This window comes from Stigmatopora argus, chromosome 15 (genome assembly GCF_051989625.1).
Source record: "Stigmatopora argus isolate UIUO_Sarg chromosome 15, RoL_Sarg_1.0, whole genome shotgun sequence".
Taxonomy (NCBI): domain Eukaryota; kingdom Metazoa; phylum Chordata; class Actinopteri; order Syngnathiformes; family Syngnathidae; genus Stigmatopora; species Stigmatopora argus.
This window is the reverse complement of record NC_135401.1, coordinates 1225549-1251274: the sequence shown is the minus strand read 5'-3', so window position 1 is coordinate 1251274 and position 25726 is coordinate 1225549. Positions and strand designations below refer to the sequence as shown.

At 32.1% G+C, this 25726-nt stretch overlaps 3 protein-coding genes across 5 annotated transcripts; 1 reads left to right on the top strand and 2 right to left on the bottom strand.

The window, feature by feature from the left end:
- Positions 1 to 1411: 1411 nt before the first annotated feature.
- Positions 1412 to 5734, bottom strand: LOC144090064 (glucosamine-6-phosphate deaminase 2). 3 transcript variants are annotated; one of them, XM_077621373.1, is made up of 7 exons: positions 5612 to 5734; positions 4519 to 4662; positions 4242 to 4343; positions 3406 to 3588; positions 3144 to 3328; positions 1949 to 2123; positions 1412 to 1630 (listed from the first exon to the last, which is right to left on the bottom strand). In XM_077621373.1, the coding sequence occupies exons 2-7, from the start codon at positions 4640 to 4642 to the stop codon at positions 1572 to 1574; spliced, it is 828 nt and encodes a 275-aa protein (XP_077477499.1). In that variant the 5' UTR covers positions 4643 to 4662; positions 5612 to 5734; the 3' UTR covers positions 1412 to 1571. The 3 variants fall into 3 exon arrangements, with proteins under 3 accessions (XP_077477499.1, XP_077477498.1, XP_077477500.1); XM_077621372.1 differs by having other exon boundaries at positions 4242 to 4339; positions 4519 to 4652; positions 5612 to 5693; XM_077621374.1 differs by having other exon boundaries at positions 4519 to 4652; positions 5612 to 5674.
- A 522-nt stretch (positions 5735 to 6256) lies between these two features.
- LOC144090065 (cytochrome c oxidase subunit 8A, mitochondrial-like) lies at positions 6257 to 7300 on the bottom strand. Its single transcript, XM_077621375.1, has 2 exons — positions 7081 to 7300; positions 6257 to 6525 (listed from the first exon to the last, which is right to left on the bottom strand). The coding sequence occupies exons 1-2, from the start codon at positions 7195 to 7197 to the stop codon at positions 6430 to 6432; spliced, it is 213 nt and encodes a 70-aa protein (XP_077477501.1). The 5' UTR covers positions 7198 to 7300; the 3' UTR covers positions 6257 to 6429.
- On the top strand, positions 6920 to 12906 carry rrh (retinal pigment epithelium-derived rhodopsin homolog). The gene is made up of 8 exons (XM_077621371.1): positions 6920 to 7333; positions 8078 to 8205; positions 8792 to 8982; positions 9178 to 9277; positions 9376 to 9529; positions 11015 to 11183; positions 12543 to 12721; positions 12795 to 12906. The coding sequence occupies exons 2-8, from the start codon at positions 8094 to 8096 to the stop codon at positions 12898 to 12900; spliced, it is 1011 nt and encodes a 336-aa protein (XP_077477497.1). The 5' UTR covers positions 6920 to 7333; positions 8078 to 8093; the 3' UTR covers positions 12901 to 12906.
- Positions 12907 to 25726: the final 12820 nt, after the last annotated feature.

Sequence of the window (25726 nt, the reverse complement as noted above, 5' to 3'; positions counted from 1 at the left end):
TTATTGAGGTTAATATGTTCCAAGACCCATTTCATATTTGGACTTTCAAAACTCTTTCTGTGCTACTAGTTAACTCCCGATGCTAAACACTGCCCTCTAGTGGCCACTCTCTAACGGTGACCCCATTTCATGTTTGTATTATTGTCGCTACACTATCAACTTTTCATATATATTTGTTGAATCTGCTATAATTTGAGCTTTATCATAGTTTCTTCAAGGAAGAAAAATTCCATGGCGACATCCACGTGGGCGGAGAACCTCTCCAAGAACCGAGACACATTTAAAGATTAGTAAGTACTCTGAACATTTTTTTTAAATTCCTATACGGCGCCCTTTTGTGTTAGGAAAAACACCCAAAAGTGTTTTTTCGCCCGCTGTCGATCGTTTCATAACTTCATCATCCGGCCACTGCACAATAGCTTATTAATAATAACCACTTAGCCAGATGCTATCATAGGCAGCTGCTGCATAACTTATTGATGCGCGCTAGCATACACTGGCCTCATTATTTAATAACGAACACATTGAGTAAATGGACCCAAAGGCTGACGAGTTTTGACTTTGTAACTTTGAAAGGGAAGCCATCTTGTCCACACTAGAGATTGGATGTGATGTTATATTTGTGATTTACAGTAATCCCTCGATTATTGCGGTTAATGTAGACCAGACATGGCCGCGATAAGCAAAAAAAAAACGCAAAATAGGGTCACCCCTATTAAAAAAATATATATATAGATATTTTTTTTAAACTTCAGTGCTGAGTCTTAGTAGCAAGCGAAGGAAGGAGGAGTGTCTTCTGCTTACGAGTTTAAGCATGGAATTTTACATTTTTATGAACTTACAAAAAATAAAAATTCCCCCAGAAAAAAATCTGCGATGTCGTGAAACTGTGAAAGTTGAAGCCGCGGTATTCGAGGGAATACTGTTTCATTGATTACATATTCCAAATTTTTCATTAAAAAAATTTCCCCCAGAAAAAAAACGCGATGTAGTGAAGCCGCGATATTCGAGAGATTACTGTATTAATAATTTTAGTTAGACACAAAGAGCAAAACTTTTAAAATGTGGGAGTTGCACAAAACAGGCAAAAACGCACAATTAGCATATTATTCACCCTTAAAAACATAATTTATGATTTGTTTTGTAATAGGCGCTGATGACTTTGAGTGTTTTAAGATAGAATAAAAATAGAGTAACATTAAATGAGGCAGAGCCACATTAAATACAAAATATGATAAGAAGCAATCCCAATATAATTTTCACAAATTTACATCAAATCCACATCAGAAAAAAATATCCCACAATTCTCTATCAAATAGGATCCATGTGGCTACATAGTATTTAATTCCACAATTATAATAAAAAAAAAACAAAGACAATATGCATTGGTCTAAAGAAGAAAAATACAAAACACCATTTAAAAAAGTTTATTGTCAAACAATTGCAAAACAGTAACAGTTGCAGCACCCGCGCCAATTCATGAACAATACAAATCTTTTTTTTTTTCATTATTATTTTTTTCTTAAACAAATAATACTGATATGATCACTAATTGAACACGTCGGCCATCTTTATTTGTCCTTAATGCTGAGAACAGGATCCACCAGTCTATTGTGGACGTGCATCAAACCTGCAATAATAACCCCCAAAAATTGCTAAAAATTCACCGTCAAAATTTTCAACTCATCGGTCGGTATCCATTGACCGTGCTGGACGTCCAATTCCTTTCCACTCTGAACAAATTTAAACGCATCAAGTAGCGCTGCAACCTAAAACTAGTCAGTGTAAACACAAAAAAAGCCAATTTTTGGCCTCAAATGTACAGTTAAAAATAGTAATAGTAAAATAATGTAAAGTTAGAAATATCTTCTGATATTTGTGACTGGCCGAAAGGAATTGGACGTGCGGTGCTGTCGATGGCACTGAAACTTGACGGTGGCGTCCGTACCTTTAAAGTATTTGACCGTTTTGACTCGTAACTCCAGCGTAGCGTCTTCGTCGCAGACAAAGATGGTGTGCGGATGTTGCTGGAACGCCGAAACTGTCCACATGTGATTGACACCGTCTTCGATGGCTTTGTACAGCGCAAAAGCTTTGTGCGCACCAGTAATTACAATCATCACCTAGAAAAATACAATTTTAGATTAGATTAGATCACTTTATTCATCCCGTATTCGGGGAAACTTCATTGTCACAGTAGCAAGAGGGTGGGAATACAGACACAGCAAAAGACAACTTAGACATAAATAGATAGGTCATAAATAAGTAAATAAATACATACATACAAATAAAAATTATTTAAAAAAAATAATAAATATATAAATAAATAAATAAATATATACATTATTAAATAAATAAATATATAAATTAATTTTAAAAAAATAAATATATATAAATTAATTTAAAAAAATAAATATATATAAATTAATTTAAAAAAATAAATATATATAAATTAATAACGAAATATATACATTATTAAATAAATATTTATCATCTAATGTTAACATAATCCACAAAAACTGCATGCTATTTTAAGATGGTGGTGAATTTTCCCAACTAAAATTCACACAATTTTCATACCTATACTAAATTCACTTATATCATTTAAAAATGTTGAATTTTATATCTGAAATGTTAAACTGGCCGGCCATGGAGTCAACATTACCCACATGTACGGCGTCCTAATTCCTGCAATATTTCAAAATTCATATTAAAAAATACACTCATAAAATCAGGCGGATAATGATGTTAAATTATGGGTTACCGTATTTTCTAGAATATAAGTTCCGCTTTTTTGTGTTAATTTAATATACTTTGGGTGAGCTCTGAGCAGATTGAAAATACATGCGGGGTCCCCCAAGGCTCCACCTCGGGGCCCAATGCCTTTCCAATCTGCATCAATAAAATTTTTGGGGCTCCTGATACCAATATTGTAACAAATCCATCTCCACGAATGTTCCAACGTCCGTTTAACTCATTCCCTGCCATTGATGCCAATAGACCGTTTGAATTTGAAGGGCTAGCGGCCATCTTGGGTAAGGCTCGGACGTCACTTTAGCGCTACGCTAATTCCAATATGGCCACAATGCTACTTTTTTGGATTGTTTTAAACAATTGGTGTAAATTCCGAGCGAGCGAGCGACCTCCTTGGCGTCCATGACGGTGCCCACGCCGACAGTCAGAGCCATGTTGGGCACTTTGGAGAGGTCGTTCCCGAAAAAGCGAGCATTAGCCACGATGGTGTCCTTGGCGAGGGTCTTCACTCTGGTCCTGGAGACCAGGCTGGAGCCGGGCTCGTTAAAGGCGATGTGGCCGTCGGGTCCGATGCCTGCGAAAAGGGCCAGCATGGGTTAGTCTTTAAAATACTACAAATAATAATAATAAAAATAAGATTGAATGAGCGACCGCCAACAAATAAGTGGATTCCTCCGGCTTCTGCTATTTTCTTCTCGTAAGCCCGGCACTCTGCTTCCAGGTCCTCGGCGTTCCCGTCCAAGATGGACGCGTTGGCAGGGTCGATGTCGATGTGCTTGAAAAAGTTGTTCCACATGTACGAGTGGTAACTCTCCGGGTGAGCGCGAGGAAGGCCTGCACCGCAAAATACCTTCGTTAGTAAAACTCAGGTGACTTTTATTCTTAGTATTTGGTTTACTTCAAAAATTATGCAACCGTTGTGATACATTTTTTGAATGAACGTTAATCAGTTTGTTGGTATTTTCACTTTTCATGCAGGCATTACTCACTGACAATTAAAGGCAAGTACAAGAAAACTATAAGTAAATTATGCCAAGTCTGTGCGGGTCTAACAAAAAATTACGCATTCAAATATTCCGTGTCTGCAGTATGAAACGCAATTAATGTGTTTTTTGTAATTAATGAATTGTAAATAATCAGTTTGTTGGTATTTTCACTTGTCTTGCAGGCATTACTCACTGACCATTAAAGGCAAGTACAAGATAACTATAAGTAAATTATGTCAAGTCTGTGTGGGTCATTTAAGTCGGTCTAAAAAAAATTACGCACTCAAACATTCCCTGTCTGCGGTATGAAACTCAATTAAAATGTGTTTTTTTGTAATTAATGAATTGTAAATAATCAGTTTGTTGGTATTTTCACTTGTCTTGTCATGCAGGCATTACTCACTGACAATTAAAGGCAAGTACAAGATAACAATAAGTAAGTCAATACAAGGTAAGTCTTCATTACAAATGAATATTTTTTTTAGCTAGATTGCAACTTACCAACATATTCATCCATGTTGAACGTCTTGACAAATTTGAATGATAGGTCTCCATTTCTGTGATATTCAATTAATTTTTGATAACAGCCATATGGCGTGCTACCTGCCAGAAAAAAAATAGGCGTCAAATAGGGACATATTTTCCTCATATTCTAGAAATAAATTGATCAAGTGAGGGATTCTCACAGAACAACCACGTGGGCCGGGTCAGACCTCCTGACGGGCCACTTCTGGCCCACTGGCCGCAGGTTTGACACCAATCAATTTACGATACTCACCTGTGGGTAAACCCAGGGTGAAGAAATTGTCGGCGGAGGGTTTGAACTGGATTATTCGGTTGCGGATATATTTGGCGGCCCACTCGCTGGCCAGGTCGTAATCGTCCAGAATCACCAGCCTCATTGTGTTCACTCTATTAAAAACTACATTGAAAAAACAAAAACAAAATAAATTCCATTTAAACAATACTAAAGTTTGTAGCGATGGAGTGCCGAGTTAAAATAAATACACAATTAAATAAATTAAAAATGGCATTAAGATGTGAACATGACCATGTTTATTTGAATATTTATTTAAATATTCATTTTAAAGCCGTTTGTTTAAATCAATATTTATTTAAACATTTATTTATAATTTTAATTATTATTTTTCACTACTGTATTTCAATATTTATTTCAGTATTAATTTAAACAATTTCATTTTTGTATTTTCTCTTTATGTAATTTAATGTTGAATTTAAACTTTAAAAAATATTTAATCTATATTTGATTTTTTAAATTTAGGTCATGATTTATTGACTAACATTTATTTATTTTTATTGTGGAAGTGCGTATTCCGTCTATTTGAAGCCTGCAGTTGCGTTTTAGAACCACTAAGTAGCAGTGTTTTACATTGTAAAAATGTAGGATGCGTTTACGTACCTTCTGTTTAAAATATGTACTGTAATATAATAGTTATTCTAACCCACTTTTGTCGCGTTTACTGCCTGTTTAACACTCTACTATACTATAAATTAACATTTCTGATCGTAAAAATAGACTGTCATCAAACAAATATGATCGACAAAAAAAAATGTAGCTTTAAAGTTGCTAACATGCGCACTTTCTATGCCCAGATAACATTTCCAACCCAAATTAGCAAATTAACGTTTGAGTGAATAAATTCAACTCGTTATGGAAAAGCAATTTCTGCCTATTAAAAGCTGTTTTGAACGGCACGTTAGCATTTATGGCGTTGTTCGGGTTAGCAACAAAACGCCAAGCAAAAAAAAATGAAGAACTCGCTTTCTAGAGTAGATACATATATTGTCAAGTTTTACAAAACGCATCTATTAGTAATATCTTGATCATTAATGTAAGGAAGTGTCTTTACCGGATTCCTATCAGCGATGCGCTTCTCTCCTCTCGTGCAAGTCATGTGATTCAAACATTGTCACGTGACCAAGGCTACTTTAGGACAAAATGTTCCCCCCCAAAATATAAAATTAAGACTCATTGGCTACCATTGAAGGCAATACTCGTCCAATCTAATATGAAGCACAAGGCCGATTAGAATGTTCAAATATGCAGAAAAAAATAGCACAATATTAATATTTTTAAAACCATTACCAGTAAAAATGCTGATTCACTTCTAATTTAAAAATATAAAGAACATTACATGCTTTAACTTTTCAAATTAAAAATATGTTTTAAAACATTTTAGTACTAAAGAGCAGTTTTTCCTTTTGTTTAATAAAAAAATCAATTTAGAGTATTTACCATTTTGCCTTTTTAATTTAAAAAAATGTAAATATTGACTACATCTCCCTCCATACACCACTCTAAAACAAAAATCAATGAACCAACTTATTTTACCATTGTCTTAAAAACTGCCATTAATCACACAGCACTAATTTTCCATGTTAATTATGTCCAATATATTTTATGTTTAAAAATAATGGCCCCAATATATAGCATATGCAGTGTACATGATGGTATTTTATCAAATACTTGAGGCAAATGATTCACCCAAACAAAATACTTGATTCACATTTAATGTGGTACATACATTAAAATATGCACAGAACTATTATGTATCATTGTTATTGTTCCGGAATCATTTATTGTCCGTAAATTGTGCCTGTCGCCAAGGGTGAAAATTGGCCATTTGAAGATGGTAGACTGGCATGGTATGGCGACCAAAATTTAAATTCACTGTTGCTTCTTGTAGTCCTCCAAGTGGGCCAGAATCCATCCAGATGGTCCCAAGATAGCCACAGAGAAAAATGTCAATCCAATGACAGTTTCCTAAATACCAAAAACAAAATAGATGTCAAATATGAGACACGCCTTTTGCGCTACTCAGCTATCACTTAAAAAAAAAACATATTTAAATTCAGCAGTGATTGGACATTAAGGCACTGAAAGTTCATATGAAAAATAATATATAAATATGATACACTATAGAGATAATCATCATTACTTCCTTAAAGTTTTATTGATAAATCTCTATGTTTGGTAGCAATAAAATAGTATCTATATTATTATTATTCATTTTGATCTAAGTACTATCGCTCCTTTATTTGGCAAAATAATTATAGTCTATCATTTTGATATATAAATTCAATTTTTATCACAATTTCCATCCACGAAACTACAATTTGCCCTAGTACTATTTTTGTCATCTCTCGCTCAAATTAATTAAAAAAAACTAAATTTAAAACTATGAATTCAACATAGTAATCCAAAACTCCGCCAGGAAATAAATAGCGGTTTAAAGCTAGTGAATCAAATACAACAACAATTGTGACCTCGTTAGTCAAGGGCAGCTAGCTTATGGCTACATGCTAGCAGTTAGCTTACCAAGGCACCTATCTTTTCCTTAGGGGGTTTTGTGTAGATATTTGCCCGCTGACAAACAGTGTGTCCCCGCAGGACGGGAACCGCACGGCGAGCGATGGTTTGCAGAAGCCCGGACATAGCTTGATTTTCTTCGTTTAATGACGGACACGTCCTATCGTGTGCTACTGGGCGCTTAGTTATGCTTTCCGGCAGACTGTGAGTGTTACTTGTTGGTGTTAAATGAACTGTTCAGCGCCGCCTGCTGGATTGGAAGGTAATTGCGTCATATATAGTCTTGATACGAATATACGTAGTAGTGTTCTTTCGTGTTCTTGATTATTTTTTGTAATACTAAGAATTTGTTGTTGTTATTTAGCTTGTTTTTTTTAATTTCTCTTAATTAAATCATTATTGTTAGTGAACAAAAAATAATATAATTCGTAAATATTATTTTTTTATCTTATTTTTTTTTTCGGAATGAATATTTCTAATTTAAAAGCATTCATTTTTTTATTTAAAAGACAAAAAGGAAATTTGATTTTTTTATTCATTTAATGTTATAACTTTGTTCTTTTTTAAAATGTGTTTTTAATCAAAATAAGGAAAAATCTTTTTCATATTTTTTTAAATTAAAAATGTTAGGATTTGTTGCGGTTTTGGTTGGGTTGTTTGTTTTATTCATTTTAATCTTACTGTTTTCCTGATGTTTTGTTTTAACATTGCAAAATGCTATATGTGCTGTATCCATTAAAAATCAATTTAATTGAGAAAAAAGCTTAGTAGCCAGGGCCTCATATGTAAGAAAATTCCATGTGAGCGTTAATCGTCTCAAATGGCCTTTTTTGTTGCCTAGCAACAAAGGAGCAATGGTATGTCATAATCCTCTTGTATTTGGAAAGACCTCCCCTCCCAATGCAAAAAAGGAAAACAAAAAATAGCAAAAGCGCAACATTTTTTAAGGACCTCTTTGCCATTATTATTATTATTAAAACTGTTTTTATTGTATTTTTTTTCCTAGGGTGTCCTTTCTCATCATGGCGACTTTGACCGGACTCAACATTTCAGATGAGGAAATTCCTTATGGAGGAAAAAGTTCTTTTTCCCAACTGGAGCACAACATCGTGGCTGCATATCTAATAACTGCGGGTAAACAAACAAAAACAAACAAACATCTTTTACACTACTAATATCTTGGAAATATGTTTTTCTATGGCTATTAGTATGATTTTTTTCCCTGCTTTTTTTAAACTCCAAGTTTACTCACATATTAATTAACATTTCATTACTTTAACTCACCTAACTGTGAGTTAACTTGCTAACATTGATTCATATTTTTTTAATATCACAGTACATTTCAGATTAAACTACTACTTTTGAATTCATTATCATAGTCTGATTTATCACAATTAATCTCCGTTAGTTCTTTTAATCCTGCATGACCAAATGCATCCTATTAAAAGTATATAAATATATAAATAAAAAATCCCTGATAAAAGCCCGTGTATCCTATGAATAAAATAAAAAAATATGACAAAATGTATTTGATTTTTTTGTAGTCTATTTCCTCTGAGGGGCATTTAAAGGCTAAAACCTTTGGGGAGTCAATTAGCTAACTATGGAGATGAAATAGTGACATCCCGTGGTCGACTCGTAGTACTACAATCATATTTGGGATGCCAAATGTCAATTCTTTTGAGTTAACGTTGACTTTTTTCCTCCCCTTTTTTTGCAGGAATCGTCAGTCTATTGAGCAACATTATTGTTCTTTTAATGTTCGTGAAGTTTAAAGAACTGCGCACGGCGACCAACTTCATTATCATCAACTTGGCTTTAACCGATATCGGAGTGGCCGGCATCGGTTACCCAATGTCGGCGGCCTCTGACATCCATGGAAGCTGGAAATTTGGCTACGGGGGTTGCCAGGTTGGTGATGACGTCCACCTTTTTTTAGTGCCATACACGACCCTAGATGACCAATCATCCTCCTGCTGCGAATGGAAATGAGTTTGTTCATTTTCTAGACGGGCACTTAATTATAACATATAAAGATAGCAACAACAAAAACAGGAAACATCATCCTAAACTATTCAAAATGAATATTTTTGTCCTATTTTTCAGGTCTACGCTGCTCTCAACATCTTCTTCGGCATGGCCAGCATCGGCCTGTTGACCGTGGTGGCCATCGACCGATACCTCACCATTTGCAGACCCGACCTGGGTATCCAATCAGACACTCTCTTTCATTTTCACCCTCAAAAAAACAAAATACATGCTTATGTTTGCAGTGAACATTTTTTGTTGTTGTTTTTTGGGCAGGTCGTAAAATGACGGTGCGTTCGTACAACCTCCTGATCCTGGCCGCCTGGCTCAACGCTTTGTTCTGGTCCAGCATGCCGGCGGTGGGCTGGGCCGCCTACGCTCCGGACCCCACTGGGGCCACCTGCACCATTGACTGGCGGAACAATGACGCGTGAGTGCTCCAATTGTTCGGCTCCGGCACTCCCCCGTCACCCTAGTGGTTCCGAAAATGCAAATTTTGTCACGGCGGCCCGGTGGTTAAGTGGTTAGCGCCTCCGCCTCGCAGTTCTGGGCCCGTGGGTTCGATCCCGAGTGGCTCCTCACTGTGTGGAGTTGACATATTCTCCCCAGACATGTGTGGGTTTCCTCCCACATCCCCAAATACATGCTAGCTAGGCTAATTGGATGCTAAATTTTATTCCCTAGCTTTGAGTGTGGTTGGTTGTTTATCCCCCTCGTGACCTGCAATTGGCTCTCCACTGGTTTAGGCCAAGGGTGTCAGGCTCGGGTTGGTTCACAGGCCGCTTTAACGTCAACTTAATTTCACGTGGGCTGGACCATTTTAGATAGAATATTTAGATATATTTTTTTATAAATGGATTAAAAGAACTGGATTAAGAGCCCTGAATATTCAGTTTTTTTATAGATCTAAAACAATGTTTATTTTAGCTTTTTTTAAATATATTTTTAGATGTTACAAAATGATTTTTGAACTAAAAACACAGAAAAATGGATTAAAAAATGACAATGATTGATTTAAAAGGGGGAAATCAGGAAATTTAATAAACATCTATAGTATAGATGTATATAAAATTTATTGATCAAATTAAAATGAAGAGTATAGATTCAATACTCTTCATTTTAATTTGATCCTAAAACAGAAAGTCAGTACTCATCATTGACTTTCCCGGGCCACACAAAATGATGCGGTGGGCCAGATTTGGCCCCCGGGCCGCCACTTTGACACGTGGTTTAGGGTGTCCCAAAGTTAGCTTGGATAGGATCCAGCACCCCCCGTGGCCCTTTTGGGGATTAAACAGTTCAGAAAATGAAGGAATAAATGGTTTTATTTGATTTATTTTTTGCCCTGAGCTCTCCCTGTGATTGCCCATTGAGTTCAGCTGTGGTTGCCCCGCCCCCTTTTTAAGTGTGACTCAGGTGTTTTTGATTGTCTTGTACTAGCATTTGTTCCTTTTCAAACTGCTACACACAACTGCCAACATGCTCTTTTTTCCTGTCCTGGAGGATTTCTTTTTTTAATAAACACAGAAAACCCACACAGGTCAGTTTTTAAAACTATATTCTTTATTTGCAAGACAAAAGACAAGCTTTAATCATCTGACGCCCATTTATCGATTCTTCCCAACAGGCAAATGTGGTTGTTCATTGCAATATTAGTGGTTAATTTTAAGTTAAAATGATTTTTCTACAACCAGCTTCTCTGTTAATTAATTTAATTTAGCAATTCTTACACCAGTCTGCTTTATTGCAAGAATATGACACCATTTTTTTTTTAATTCTTTCTGAGTGGGCGTTAACCTGGACATCTGTGGGGGTGTGTCATTTTAGAAGGATCTCCGCCCACTTCCTCGATATTGAATTGATTGTTGGTTGTTTTGGAATGAGCCATTAAGCGGTTTTTGGTCTTCTTTTTCAGATCCTTCATTTCGTACACGATGGCGGTGATTTGCGTCAACTTTGCGGCGCCGCTGGCCATCATGTTTTACTGCTACTACCACGTGTCGGCCACGGTCAACCGCTACAAGGCTAACAACTGCCTGGACAACATTAACGTCGACTGGTCGGATCAGATGGACGTGACCAAGGTAGGAAGGTGCTTTTAAAAAATTTACATTTCTCGTAAAATGAAAAAATATGGCTTTATACTATATAGCACATGTGTCAAAGTGGCGGCCCGGGGGCCAAATCTGGCCCGCCGCATCATTTTGTGTGGCCCGGGAAAGTCAATGATGAGTGCCGACTTTCTGTTTTAGGATCAAATTAAAATGAAGAGTATAGATGTATATTACATTTCCTGATTTTCCCCCTTTTAAATCAATCATTGTCATTTTTTAATCCATTTTTCTGTGTTTTTAGTTCAAAAATCATTTGGTAAAATCTAAAAATATCTAAAAAAAAAGCTAAAATAAATATTGTTTGAGATCTATGAAAAAACTGAATATTCAGGGATCTTAATCCAGTTCTTTTAATCCATTTATAAAAAAATATATCTAAATATTCTATCTAAAATGGTCCGGCCCACGTGAAATCAAGTTGACGTTAAAGCGGCCTGCAAACCAACCCGAGTCTGACACCCTTGCTATACTATATAAGGCTTATTCAGTTTTAAAAAAACCCACAAAAATGACCATAGTACGTTTTTTTTTTCTTAAAAAAGACCATGTATATATAGGCTTTATTTGTTAAAAAAATGACCATGTATAGTAAGGCCTTTTTTTATTATAAAAATGACCATGAATAGTAAGGTTTTTTTTTTCTTTAAAAAAAAAAGGACCATTTATAGTTAGGCTTTATTTGTTTAAAAAAATGGCCATGTTTACTAAGGCTCATTTTCTTTATAAAAAAAAGACCATGTATAGTAAGGGTTTAAAAAAAGACTACATATAGTAAGGTTTTTTTTTTTCTTAAAAAAAATGACCACTTATAGTAAGCCTTTTATAAAATAAAAAAAAGACCACGTATAGTAAGGCTGTATTTGTTTGAAAAAAAGGCCATGTATAGTAAGGCTCTTTTTCTTTAAAAAATGACCATGTATAGTAAGGCTTTTTAAAAAAGACCACATATAGTAAGGCTTTTTTTATAAAGTAAAAAAAAAGTAAAAAACAAACATGTATTGCAAGGCTTTTTTCATTAAAAAACTAGTAAGATTTTTTTCGTTAAAAATGACGATGTAAAGTTAGGCTTATTTTCTTTTTAAAAAAAAGGCAATGTATAGACACGCTTAAAAAATAAAATGAAAAGACGATGTTTATTAGGGCTTCAAAAAGTAAAGGACCATGTATAGCAAGCTTTATTTTCTTAAAAAAATAACCATGTATAGTAAGGCTTTGCTACACAAATCAAACCATTACAGAAGATATTTTTATTGAACATTCTCCTAAGTTACAAGTCTCTAATTGCCAAAAAAACGTCCCCTTCCAATAACTCCGATTCTCGTTTTGCAGATGTCCATCGTGATGATCGTGATGTTCCTGGTGGCCTGGTCTCCGTACTCGACGGTGTGCCTGTGGGCGTCTTTCGGGGACCCCGCCACCATCCCGGCGCCCATGGCCATCATCGCCCCCCTTTTTGCCAAGTCCTCCACTTTTTACAACCCTTGCATTTATGTCATTGCCAACAAAAAGTGGGTTTCTTTTCCCATTTTTTTCCCCGATCGACCTCGATCTAACAGCATTTGACGTTTTTTTTTTTTGCAGATTCCGAAGAGCCATCATCGGGATGATCCGCTGTCAAAGCCGGCAACGCGTGACCATCAACGCGCAGGTTCCTCTGGACACATCTCAGCAAGCACTGGCTCAGTGACAACAATCCTGGATTTAAGGTAATTTAGGTGTTTTGCATAGAATTGACTATTAAAAAGAAAAGTTTTTAAAAATAAGTAAAACGTGCAGTAAGGCTTTTTCTCCAAAAAACGATCTAGTATAGTAAGATGTTTATTTCTTTAAAAAACGACATAGTATAATAAGGCTTTTTCTAAAAAAAAAAAAAAAAAAAAAAAAAAACGACATAGTATAGTAAGGCCTTTTTTCTTAAAAAATGACCATGTATAGTAACGCGTTTATTTCTTTAAAAAACGACATAGTATAGTAAGGCTTTTTTCTTAAAAAAAAAAACGACATAGTATAGTAAGGCTTTTTTTCTTAAAAAAACGACAAAGTATAGTAAGGCTTTTTTCTTTAAAAAAATGACATAGTATAGTAAGGCTTTTTTCTTAAAAAAAATGACATAGTATAGTAAGGCTTTTTTTCTTAAAAAACGACATAGTATACCAACGCTTTTTTTCTCAAAAAGACGACAAGGTATAGTATAGGCTTTTTTTAATTAAAAAAATGACATAGTATAGTAAGGCTTTTTTCTTTAAAAAACGGCATAGTATAGTAAGGCTTTTTTTCCTTCAAAAACGACATAGTATAGTAAGGCTTTTTTTTAAAATAAAAACGACATAGTAAATAGTATAGTAAGGCTTTTTTATTAAAAAACGACAGTATAGTAAGGCTTTTTAAAATTAAAAACGACATAGTATAGTAAGGCTTTTTTAGTAAAAACGACATAGTATAGTAAGGCTTTTTTTTCGTAAAAAACGACATAGTATAGTAAGGCTTTTTTATTAAAACACAACATGGCATAGTAAGGCTTTTTTCGTAAACGACATAGTATAGTAAAGCTTTTTTTATAAAAAAACGACATAGTATAGTAAGGCTTTTTTCGTAAAAAAACGACATAGTATAGTAAGGCTTTTTTTTTAAATAAAAACGACATAGTATAGTAAGGCTTTTTTAAAATTAAAAACAACATAGTATAGTAAGGCTTTTTTTAAAAATAAAAACGACATAGTATAGTAAGGCTTTTTTAAAAATAAAAACAACATAGTATAGTAAGGCTTTTTTTCTTAAAAAACGACATGGTATAGTAAGGCTTTTTTTCGTAAACGACATAGTATAGTAAGGCTTTTTACGTAAAAAAACGACAGTATAGTAAGGCTTTTTAAAATTAAAAACGACATAGTATAGTAAGGCTTTTTAAAATTAAAAACGACATAGTATAGTAAGGCTTTTTTAGTAAAAACGACATAGTATAGTAAGGCTTTTTTTTCGTAAAAAACGACATAGTATAGTAAGGCTTTTTTATTAAAACACCATGGCATAGTAAGGCTTTTTTCGTAAACGACATAGTATAGTAAAGCTTTTTTTTATAAAAAAACGACATAGTATAGTAAGGCTTTTTTCGTAAAAAAACGACATAGTATAGTAAGGCTTTTTTTAAAAATAAAAACGACATAGTATAGTAAGGCTTTTTAAAATTAAAAACGACATAGTATAGTAAGGCTTTTTAAAATTAAAAATGACATCGTATAGTAAGGCTTTTTTAGTAAAAACGACATAGTATAGTAAGGCTTTTTTTTCGTAATAAACGACATAGTATAGTAAGGCTTTTTTATTAAAAAACAACATGGCATAGTAAGGCTTTTTTCGTAAACGACATAGTATAGTAAAGCTTTTTTTATAAAAAAAACCACATAGTATAGTAAGGCTTTTTTCGTAAAAAAACGACATAGTATAGTAAGGCTTTTTAAAAAAATAAAAACGACATAGTATAGTAAGGCTTTTTTAAAATTAAAAACGACATAGTATAGTAAGGCTTTTTTTCTTAAAAAAAGACATAGTATAGTAAGGCTTTTTTTCGTAAACGACATAGTATAGTAAGGCTTTTTACGTAAAAAAACGACAGTATAGTAAGGCTTTTTTTAATTAAAAATGACATAGTATAGTAAGGCTTTTTTATTAAAAAAACAACAACATAGTATAGTAAGGCTTTTTTCGTAAACAACGACATAGTATAGTAAAGCTTTTGTATTAAAAAAACGACATAGTATAGTAAGGCTTTTTTATTGAAAACAACATAGTATGGTAAGGCTTTTTTTCCTTCAAAAACGACCTAGTATAGTAAGGCTTTTTTTCTTAAAAAACGACATAGTATAGTAAGGCTTTTTTCGTGAAAAAACGACATAGTATAGTAAGGCTTTTTTTCTTAAAAAACGACATAGTATAGTAAGGCTTTTTTCGTGAAAAAACGATATAGTATAGTAAGGCTTTTTTTCTTAAAAAACGGCATAGTATAGTAAGGCTATTTTTCGTGAAAAAACGACATAGTATAGGAAGGCTTTTTTTGTGAAAAAAACGACATAGTATAGTAAGGGTTTTTTTCTTAAAAAACGACATAGTATAGTAAGGCTTTTTTCGTGAAAAAAACGACATAGTATAGTAAGGCTTTTTTCGTGAAAAACGACATAGTATAGTAAGGCTTTTTTTCTTAAAAAACGGCATTGTATAGTAAGGCTATTTTTCGTGAAAAAACGACATAGTATAGTAAGGCTTTTTTCGTGAAAAAACGACATAGTATAGTAAGGCTTTTTTTTCTTAAAAAACGACATAGTATAGTAAGGCTTTTTTCGTGAAAAAACGACAAAGTATAGTAAGGCTTTTTTTCTTAAAAAAACGGCATGGTATAGTAAGGCTATTTTTCGTGAAAAAAACGACATAGCATAGTAAGGCTTTTTTTCTTTAAAAAACGGCATAGTATAGTAAGGCTTTTTTTCTTAAAAAACGGCATAGTATAGTAAGGCTATTTTTCGTGAAAAAAACGACATAGTATAGTAAGGCTATTTTTCGTGAAAAATCGACATAGTATAGTCAGGCTTTTTTCGTGAAAAAACGACATAGTATAGTAAGGCTTTTTTATTAAAAAACAACATGGCATAGTAAGGCTTTTTTCGTAAACGACATAGTATAGTAAAGCTTTTTTTATAAAAAAAACCACATAGTATAGTAAGGCTTTTTTCGTAAAAAAACGACATAGTATAGTAAGGCTTTTTAAAAAAATAAAAACGACATAGTATAGTAAGGCTTTTTTAAAATTAAAAACGACATAGTATAGTAAGGCTTTTTTTCTTAAAAAAAGACATAGTATAGTAAGGCTTTTTTTCGTAAACGACATAGTATAGTAAGGCTTTTTACGTAAAAAAACGACAGTATAGTAAGGCTTTTTTTAATTAAAAATGACATAGTATAGTAAGGCTTTTTTATTAAAAAAACAACAACATAGTATAGTAAGGCTTTTTTCGTAAACAACGACATAGTATAGTAAAGCTTTTGTATTAAAAAAACGACATAGTATAGTAAGGCTTTTTTATTGAAAACAACATAGTATGGTAAGGCTTTTTTTCCTTCAAAAACGACCTAGTATAGTAAGGCTTTTTTTCTTAAAAAACGACATAGTATAGTAAGGCTTTTTTCGTGAAAAAACGACATAGTATAGTAAGGCTTTTTTTCTTAAAAAACGACATAGTATAGTAAGGCTTTTTTCGTGAAAAAACGATATAGTATAGTAAGGCTTTTTTTCTTAAAAAACGGCATAGTATAGTAAGGCTATTTTTCGTGAAAAAACGACATAGTATAGGAAGGCTTTTTTTGTGAAAAAAACGACATAGTATAGTAAGGGTTTTTTTCTTAAAAAACGACATAGTATAGTAAGGCTTTTTTCGTGAAAAAAACGACATAGTATAGTAAGGCTTTTTTCGTGAAAAACGACATAGTATAGTAAGGCTTTTTTTCTTAAAAAACGGCATTGTATAGTAAGGCTATTTTTCGTGAAAAAACGACATAGTATAGTAAGGCTTTTTTCGTGAAAAAACGACATAGTATAGTAAGGCTTTTTTTTCTTAAAAAACGACATAGTATAGTAAGGCTTTTTTCGTGAAAAAACGACAAAGTATAGTAAGGCTTTTTTTCTTAAAAAAACGGCATGGTATAGTAAGGCTATTTTTCGTGAAAAAAACGACATAGCATAGTAAGGCTTTTTTTCTTTAAAAAACGGCATAGTATAGTAAGGCTTTTTTTCTTAAAAAACGGCATAGTATAGTAAGGCTATTTTTCGTGAAAAAAACGACATAGTATAGTAAGGCTATTTTTCGTGAAAAATCGACATAGTATAGTCAGGCTTTTTTCGTGAAAAAACGACATAGTATAGTAAGGCTTTTTTTCTTAAAAAACGGCATATTTTAGTAAGGCTATTTTTCGTGAAAAAACGACAGTATAGTAAGGCTTTTTTTCTTAAAAAACGACATAGTATAGTAAGGCTTTTTTCGTAAAAAAACGACATAGTATAGTAAGGCTTTTTTTCTTAAAAAACTGCATAGTATAGTAAGGCTATTTTTCGTGAAAAAACGACATAGTATAGTAAGGCTTTTTTTGTTAAAAAACGGCATAGTATAGTAAGGCTTTTTTTCTTAAAAAACGGCATAGTATAGTAAGGCTATTTTTCGTGAAAAAACGACATAGTATAGTAAGGCTTTTTTTCTTAAAAAGCGGCATAGTATAGTAAGGCTATTTTTCGTGAAAAAACGACATAGTATAGTAAGGCTTTTTTTCTTAAACGACATAGTATAGTAAGGCTTTTTTCGTAAAAAAACGACATAGTATAGTAAGGCTTTTTTTCTTAAAAAACGGCATAGTATAGTAAGGCTTTTTTCGTGAAAAAACGACATAGTAAAGTAAGGCTTTTTTTCTTAAAAAACGACATAGTATAGTAAGGCTTTTTTTCTTAAAAAACGACATAGTATAGTAAGGCTATTTTTCGTGAAAAAACGACATAGTATAGTAAGGCTTTTTTTCTTAAAAAACGACATAGTATAGTAAGGCTTTTTTCGTAAAAAAACGACATAGTATAGTAAGGCTTTTTTTCTTAAAAAACGACATAGTATAGTAAGGCTTTTTTCGTGAAAAAGACGACATAGTATAGTAAGGCTTTTTTCGTGAAAAAAACGACATAGTATAGTAAGGCTATTTTTCGTGAAAAACGACATAGTATAGTAAGGCTTTTTTTGTTAAAAAACGGCATAGTATAGTAAGGCTTTTTTTCTTAAAAAACGGCATAGTATAGTAAGGCTATTTTTCGTGAAAAAACGACATAGTATAGTAAGGCTTTTTTCGTGAAAAAACGACATAGTATAGTAAGGTTTTTTTTCTTAAAAAACGGCATAGTATAGTAAGGCTATTTTTCGTGAAAAAACGACATAGTATAGTAAGGCTATTTTTCGTGAAAAAACGACATAGTATAGTAAGGCTATTTTTCCTGAAAAAACGACATAGTATAGTAAGGCTATTTTTCGTGAAAAAAACGACATAGTATAGTAAGGCTTTTTTCGTGAAAAAAACGACATAGTATAGTAAGGCTATTTTTCGTGAAAAAACGACATAGTATAGTAAGGCTATTTTTCGTGAAAAAACGACATAGTATAGTAAGGCTTTTTTTCTTAAAAAACGGCATAGTATAGTAAGGCTTTTTTTCTTAAAAAACGACATAGTATAGTAAGGCTATTTTTCGTGAAAAAACGACATAGTATAGTAAGGCTTTTTTTCTTAAAAAACGACATAGTATAGTAAGGCTTTTTTCGTAAAAAAACGACATAGTATAGTAAGGCTTTTTTTCTTAAAAAACGGCATAGTATAGTAAGGCTATTTTTCGTGAAAAAACGACATACTATAGTAAGGCTATTTTTCCTGAAAAAACGACATAGTATAGTAAGGCTATTTTTCGTGAAAAAAACGACATAGTATAGTAAGGCTTTTTTCGTGAAAAACACGACATAGTATAGTAAGGCTATTTTTCGTAAAAAAACGACATAGTATAGTAAGGCTATTTTTCGTGAAAAAACGACATAGTATAGTAAGGCTTTTTTTCTTAAAAAACGACATAGTATAGTAAGGCTTTTTTCGTAAAAAAACGGCATAGTATAGTAAGGCTTTTTTTCTTAAAAAACGGCATAGTATAGTAAGGCTATTTTTCGTGAAAAAACGACATAGTATAGTAAGGCTTTTTTCGTGAAAAAAACGACATAGTATAGTAAGGCTATTTTTCGTGAAAAAACGACATAAGGCTATTTTTCGTGAAAAAACGACATAGTATAGTAAGGCTTTTTTTCTTAAAAAACGGCATAGTATAGTAAGGCTTTTTTTCTTAAAAAACGACATAGTATAGTAAGGCTATTTTTCGTGAAAAAACGACATAGTATAGTAAGGCTTTTTTCGTAAAAAAACGACATAGTATAGTAAGGCTTTTTTTCTTAAAAAACGGCATAGTATAGTAAGGCTATTTTTCGTGAAAAAACGACATAGTATAGTAAGGCTTTTTTCGTGAAAAAAACGACATAGTATAGTAAGGCTATTTTTCGTGAAAAAACGACATAGTATAGTAAGGCTTTTTTCGTGAAAAAAACGACATAGTATAGTAAGGCTTTTTTCGTGAAAAACGACATAGTATAGTAAGGCTGTTTTTCTTAAAAAACGGCATAGTATAGTAAGGCTATTTTCGTGAAAAAACGACATAGTATAGTAAGGCTATTTTTCGTGAAAAAACGACATAGTATAGTAAGGCTTTTTTTCTTAAAAAACGGCATTGTATAGTAAGGCTATTTTTCGTGAAAAAACGACATAGTATAGTAAGGCTTTTTTCGTGAAAAAACGACATAGTATAGTAAGGCTTTTTTTTCTTAAAAAACGACATAGTATAGTAAGGCTTTTTTCGTGAAAAAACGACAAAGTATAGTAAGGCTTTTTTTCTTAAAAAAACGGCATGGTATAGTAAGGCTATTTTTCGTGAAAAAAACGACATAGCATAGTAAGGCTTTTTTTCTTTAAAAAACGGCATAGTATAGTAAGGCTTTTTTTCTTAAAAAACGGCATAGTATAGTAAGGCTATTTTTCGTGAAAAAAACGACATAGTATAGTAAGGCTATTTTTCGTGAAAAATCGACATAGTATAGTCAGGCTTTTTTCGTGAAAAAACGACATAGTATAGTAAGGCTTTTTTTCTTAAAAAACGGCATATTTTAGTAAGGCTATTTTTCGTGAAAAAACGACAGTATAGTAAGGCTTTTTTTCTTAAAAAACGACATAGTATAGTAAGGCTTTTTTCGTAAAAAAACGACATAGTATAGTAAGGCTTTTTTTCTTAAAAAACTGCATAGTATAGTAAGGCTATTTTTCGTGAAAAAACGACATAGTATAGTAAGGCTTTTTTTGTTAAAAAACGGCATAGTATAGTAAGGCTTTTTTTCTTAAAAAACGGCATAGTATAGTAAGGCTATTTTTCGTGAAAAAACGACATAGTATAGTAAGGCTTTTTTTCTTAAAAAGCGGCATAGTATAGTAAGGCTATTTTTCGTGAAAAAACGACATAGTATAGTAAGGCTTTTTTTCTTAAACGACATAGTATAGTAAGGCTTTTTTCGTAAAAAAACGACATAGTATAGTAAGGCTTTTTTTCTTAAAAAACGGCATAGTATAGTAAGGCTTTTTTCGTGAAAAAACGACATAGTAAAGTAAGGCTTTTTTTCTTAAAAAACGACATAGTATAGTAAGGCTTTTTTTCTTAAAAAACGACATAGTATAGTAAGGCTATTTTTCGTGAAAAAACGACATAGTATAGTAAGGCTTTTTTTCTTAAAAAACGACATAGTATAGTAAGGCTTTTTTCGTAAAAAAACGACATAGTATAGTAAGGCTTTTTTTCTTAAAAAACGACATAGTATAGTAAGGCTTTTTTCGTGAAAAAGACGACATAGTATAGTAAGGCTTTTTTCGTGAAAAAAACGACATAGTATAGTAAGGCTATTTTTCGTGAAAAACGACATAGTATAGTAAGGCTTTTTTTGTTAAAAAACGGCATAGTATAGTAAGGCTTTTTTTCTTAAAAAACGGCATAGTATAGTAAGGCTATTTTTCGTGAAAAAACGACATAGTATAGTAAGGCTTTTTTCGTGAAAAAACGACATAGTATAGTAAGGTTTTTTTTCTTAAAAAACGGCATAGTATAGTAAGGCTATTTTTCGTGAAAAAACGACATAGTATAGTAAGGCTATTTTTCGTGAAAAAACGACATAGTATAGTAAGGCTATTTTTCCTGAAAAAACGACATAGTATAGTAAGGCTATTTTTCGTGAAAAAAACGACATAGTATAGTAAGGCTTTTTTCGTGAAAAAAACGACATAGTATAGTAAGGCTATTTTTCGTGAAAAAACGACATAGTATAGTAAGGCTATTTTTCGTGAAAAAACGACATAGTATAGTAAGGCTTTTTTTCTTAAAAAACGGCATAGTATAGTAAGGCTTTTTTTCTTAAAAAACGACATAGTATAGTAAGGCTATTTTTCGTGAAAAAACGACATAGTATAGTAAGGCTTTTTTTCTTAAAAAACGACATAGTATAGTAAGGCTTTTTTCGTAAAAAAACGACATAGTATAGTAAGGCTTTTTTTCTTAAAAAACGGCATAGTATAGTAAGGCTATTTTTCGTGAAAAAACGACATACTATAGTAAGGCTATTTTTCCTGAAAAAACGACATAGTATAGTAAGGCTATTTTTCGTGAAAAAAACGACATAGTATAGTAAGGCTTTTTTCGTGAAAAACACGACATAGTATAGTAAGGCTATTTTTCGTAAAAAAACGACATAGTATAGTAAGGCTATTTTTCGTGAAAAAACGACATAGTATAGTAAGGCTTTTTTTCTTAAAAAACGACATAGTATAGTAAGGCTTTTTTCGTAAAAAAACGGCATAGTATAGTAAGGCTTTTTTTCTTAAAAAACGGCATAGTATAGTAAGGCTATTTTTCGTGAAAAAACGACATAGTATAGTAAGGCTTTTTTCGTGAAAAAAACGACATAGTATAGTAAGGCTATTTTTCGTGAAAAAACGACATAAGGCTATTTTTCGTGAAAAAACGACATAGTATAGTAAGGCTTTTTTTCTTAAAAAACGGCATAGTATAGTAAGGCTTTTTTTCTTAAAAAACGACATAGTATAGTAAGGCTATTTTTCGTGAAAAAACGACATAGTATAGTAAGGCTTTTTTCGTAAAAAAACGACATAGTATAGTAAGGCTTTTTTTCTTAAAAAACGGCATAGTATAGTAAGGCTATTTTTCGTGAAAAAACGACATAGTATAGTAAGGCTTTTTTCGTGAAAAAAACGACATAGTATAGTAAGGCTATTTTTCGTGAAAAAACGACATAGTATAGTAAGGCTTTTTTCGTGAAAAAAACGACATAGTATAGTAAGGCTTTTTTCGTGAAAAACGACATAGTATAGTAAGGCTGTTTTTCTTAAAAAACGGCATAGTATAGTAAGGCTATTTTCGTGAAAAAACGACATAGTATAGTAAGGCTATTTTTCGTGAAAAAACGACATAGTATAGTAAGGCTATTTTTCCTGAAAAAACGACATAGTATAGTAAGGCTATTTTTCGTGAAAAAAACGACATAGTATAGTAAGGCTTTTTTCGTGAAAAAAACGACATAGTATAGTAAGGCTATTTTTCGTGAAAAAACGACATAGTATAGTAAGGCTATTTTTCGTGAAAAAACGACATAGTATAGTAAGGCTATTTTTCGTGAAAAAACGACATAGTATAGTAAGGCTTTTTTTCTTAAAAAACGACATAGTATAGTAAGGCTATTTTTCGTGAAAAAACGACATAGTATAGTAAGGCTTTTTTTCGTAAAAAAACGACATAGTATAGTAAGGCTTTTTTCGTAAAAAAACGACATAGTATAGTAAGGCTTTTTTTCTTAAAAAACGGCATAGTATAGTAAGGCTATTTTTCGTGAAAAAACGACATAGTATAGTAAGGCTTTTTTCGTGAAAAAAACGACATAGTATAGTAAGGCTATTTTTCGTGAAAAAACGACATAGTATAGTAAGGCTATTTTTCGTGAAAAAACGACATAGTATAGTAAGGCTATTTTTCGTGAAAAAACGACATAGTATAGTAAGGCTTTTTTTCTTAAAAAACGACATAGTATAGTAAGGCTTTTTTCGTGAAAAAAACGACATAGTATAGTAAGGCTTTTTTCGTGAAAAAAACGACATAGTATAGTAAGGCTATTTTTCGTGAAAAACGACATAGTATAGTAAGGCTTTTTTTGTTAAAAAACGGCATAGTATAGTAAGGCTTTTTTTCTTAAAAAACGGCATAGTATAGTAAGGCTATTTTTCGTGAAAAAACGACATAGTATAGTAAGGCTATTTTTCGTGAAAAAACGACATAGTATAGTAAGGCTATTTTTCGTGAAAAAACGACATAGTATAGTAAGGCTTTTTTTCTTAAAAAACGACATAGTATAGTAAGGCTATTTTTCGTGAAAAAACGACATAGTATAGTAAGGCTTTTTTTCTTAAAAAAACGACATAGTATAGTAAGGCTTTTTTCGTAAAAAAACGACATAGTATAGTAAGGCTTTTTTTCGTGAAAAAACGGCATAGTATAGTAAGGCTATTTTTCGTGAAAAAACGACATAGTATAGTAAGGCTTTTTTCGTGAAAAAAACGACATAGTATAGTAAGGCTATTTTTCGTGAAAAAACGACATAGTATAGTAAGGCTATTTTTCGTGAAAAAACGACATAGTATAGTAAGGCTATTTTTCTTAAAAAACGGCATAGTATAGTAAGGCTTTTTTCGTGAAAAAACGACATAGTAAAGTAAGGCTTTTTTTCTTAAAAAACGACATAGTATAGTAAGGCTTTTTTTCTTAAAAAACGACATAGTATAGTAAGGCTATTTTTCGTGAAAAAACGACATAGTATAGTAAGGCTTTTTTTCTTAAAAAACGACATAGTATAGTAAGGCTTTTTTCGTAAAAAAACGACATAGTATAGTAAGGCTTTTTTTCTTAAAAAACGACATAGTATAGTAAGGCTTTTTTCGTGAAAAAGACGACATAGTATAGTAAGGCTTTTTTCGTGAAAAAAACGACATAGTATAGTAAGGCTATTTTTCGTGAAAAACGACATAGTATAGTAAGGCTTTTTTTGTTAAAAAACGGCATAGTATAGTAAGGCTTTTTTTCTTAAAAAACGGCATAGTATAGTAAGGCTATTTTTCGTGAAAAAACGACATAGTATAGTAAGGCTTTTTTCGTGAAAAAACGACATAGTATAGTAAGGTTTTTTTTCTTAAAAAACGGCATAGTATAGTAAGGCTATTTTTCGTGAAAAAACGACATAGTATAGTAAGGCTATTTTTCGTGAAAAAACGACATAGTATAGTAAGGCTATTTTTCCTGAAAAAACGACATAGTATAGTAAGGCTATTTTTCGTGAAAAAAACGACATAGTATAGTAAGGCTTTTTTCGTGAAAAAAACAACATAGTATAGTAAGGCTATTTTTCGTGAAAAAACGACATAGTATAGTAAGGCTATTTTTCGTGAAAAAACGACATAGTATAGTAAGGCTTTTTTTCTTAAAAAACGGCATAGTATAGTAAGGCTTTTTTTCTTAAAAAACGACATAGTATAGTAAGGCTATTTTTCGTGAAAAAACGACATAGTATAGTAAGGCTTTTTTTCTTAAAAAACGACATAGTATAGTAAGGCTTTTTTCGTAAAAAAACGACATAGTATAGTAAGGCTTTTTTTCTTAAAAAACGGCATAGTATAGTAAGGCTATTTTTCGTGAAAAAACGACATACTATAGTAAGGCTATTTTTCCTGAAAAAACGACATAGTATAGTAAGGCTATTTTTCGTGAAAAAAACGACATAGTATAGTAAGGCTTTTTTCGTGAAAAACACGACATAGTATAGTAAGGCTATTTTTCGTAAAAAAACGACATAGTATAGTAAGGCTATTTTTCGTGAAAAAACGACATAGTATAGTAAGGCTTTTTTTCTTAAAAAACGACATAGTATAGTAAGGCTTTTTTCGTAAAAAAACGGCATAGTATAGTAAGGCTTTTTTTCTTAAAAAACGGCATAGTATAGTAAGGCTATTTTTCGTGAAAAAACGACATAGTATAGTAAGGCTTTTTTCGTGAAAAAAACGACATAGTATAGTAAGGCTATTTTTCGTGAAAAAACGACATAGTATAGTAAGGCTATTTTTCGTGAAAAAACGACATAGTATAGTAAGGCTTTTTTTCTTAAAAAACGGCATAGTATAGTAAGGCTTTTTTTCTTAAAAAACGACATAGTATAGTAAGGCTATTTTTCGTGAAAAAACGACATAGTATAGTAAGGCTTTTTTCGTAAAAAAACGACATAGTATAGTAAGGCTTTTTTTCTTAAAAAACGGCATAGTATAGTAAGGCTATTTTTCGTGAAAAAACGACATAGTATAGTAAGGCTTTTTTCGTGAAAAAAACGACATAGTATAGTAAGGCTATTTTTCGTGAAAAAACGACATAGTATAGTAAGGCTTTTTTCGTGAAAAAAACGACATAGTATAGTAAGGCTTTTTTCGTGAAAAACGACATAGTATAGTAAGGCTATTTTTCGTGAAAAAACGACATAGTATAGTAAGGCTATTTTTCGTGAAAAAACGACATAGTATAGTAAGGCTATTTTTCGTGAAAAAACGACATAGTATAGTAAGGCTTTTTTTCTTAAAAAACGACATAGTATAGTAAGGCTATTTTTCGTGAAAAAACGACATAGTATAGTAAGGCTTTTTTTCGTAAAAAAACGACATAGTATAGTAAGGCTTTTTTCGTAAAAAAACGACATAGTATAGTAAGGCTTTTTTTCTTAAAAAACGGCATAGTATAGTAAGGCTATTTTTCGTGAAAAAAC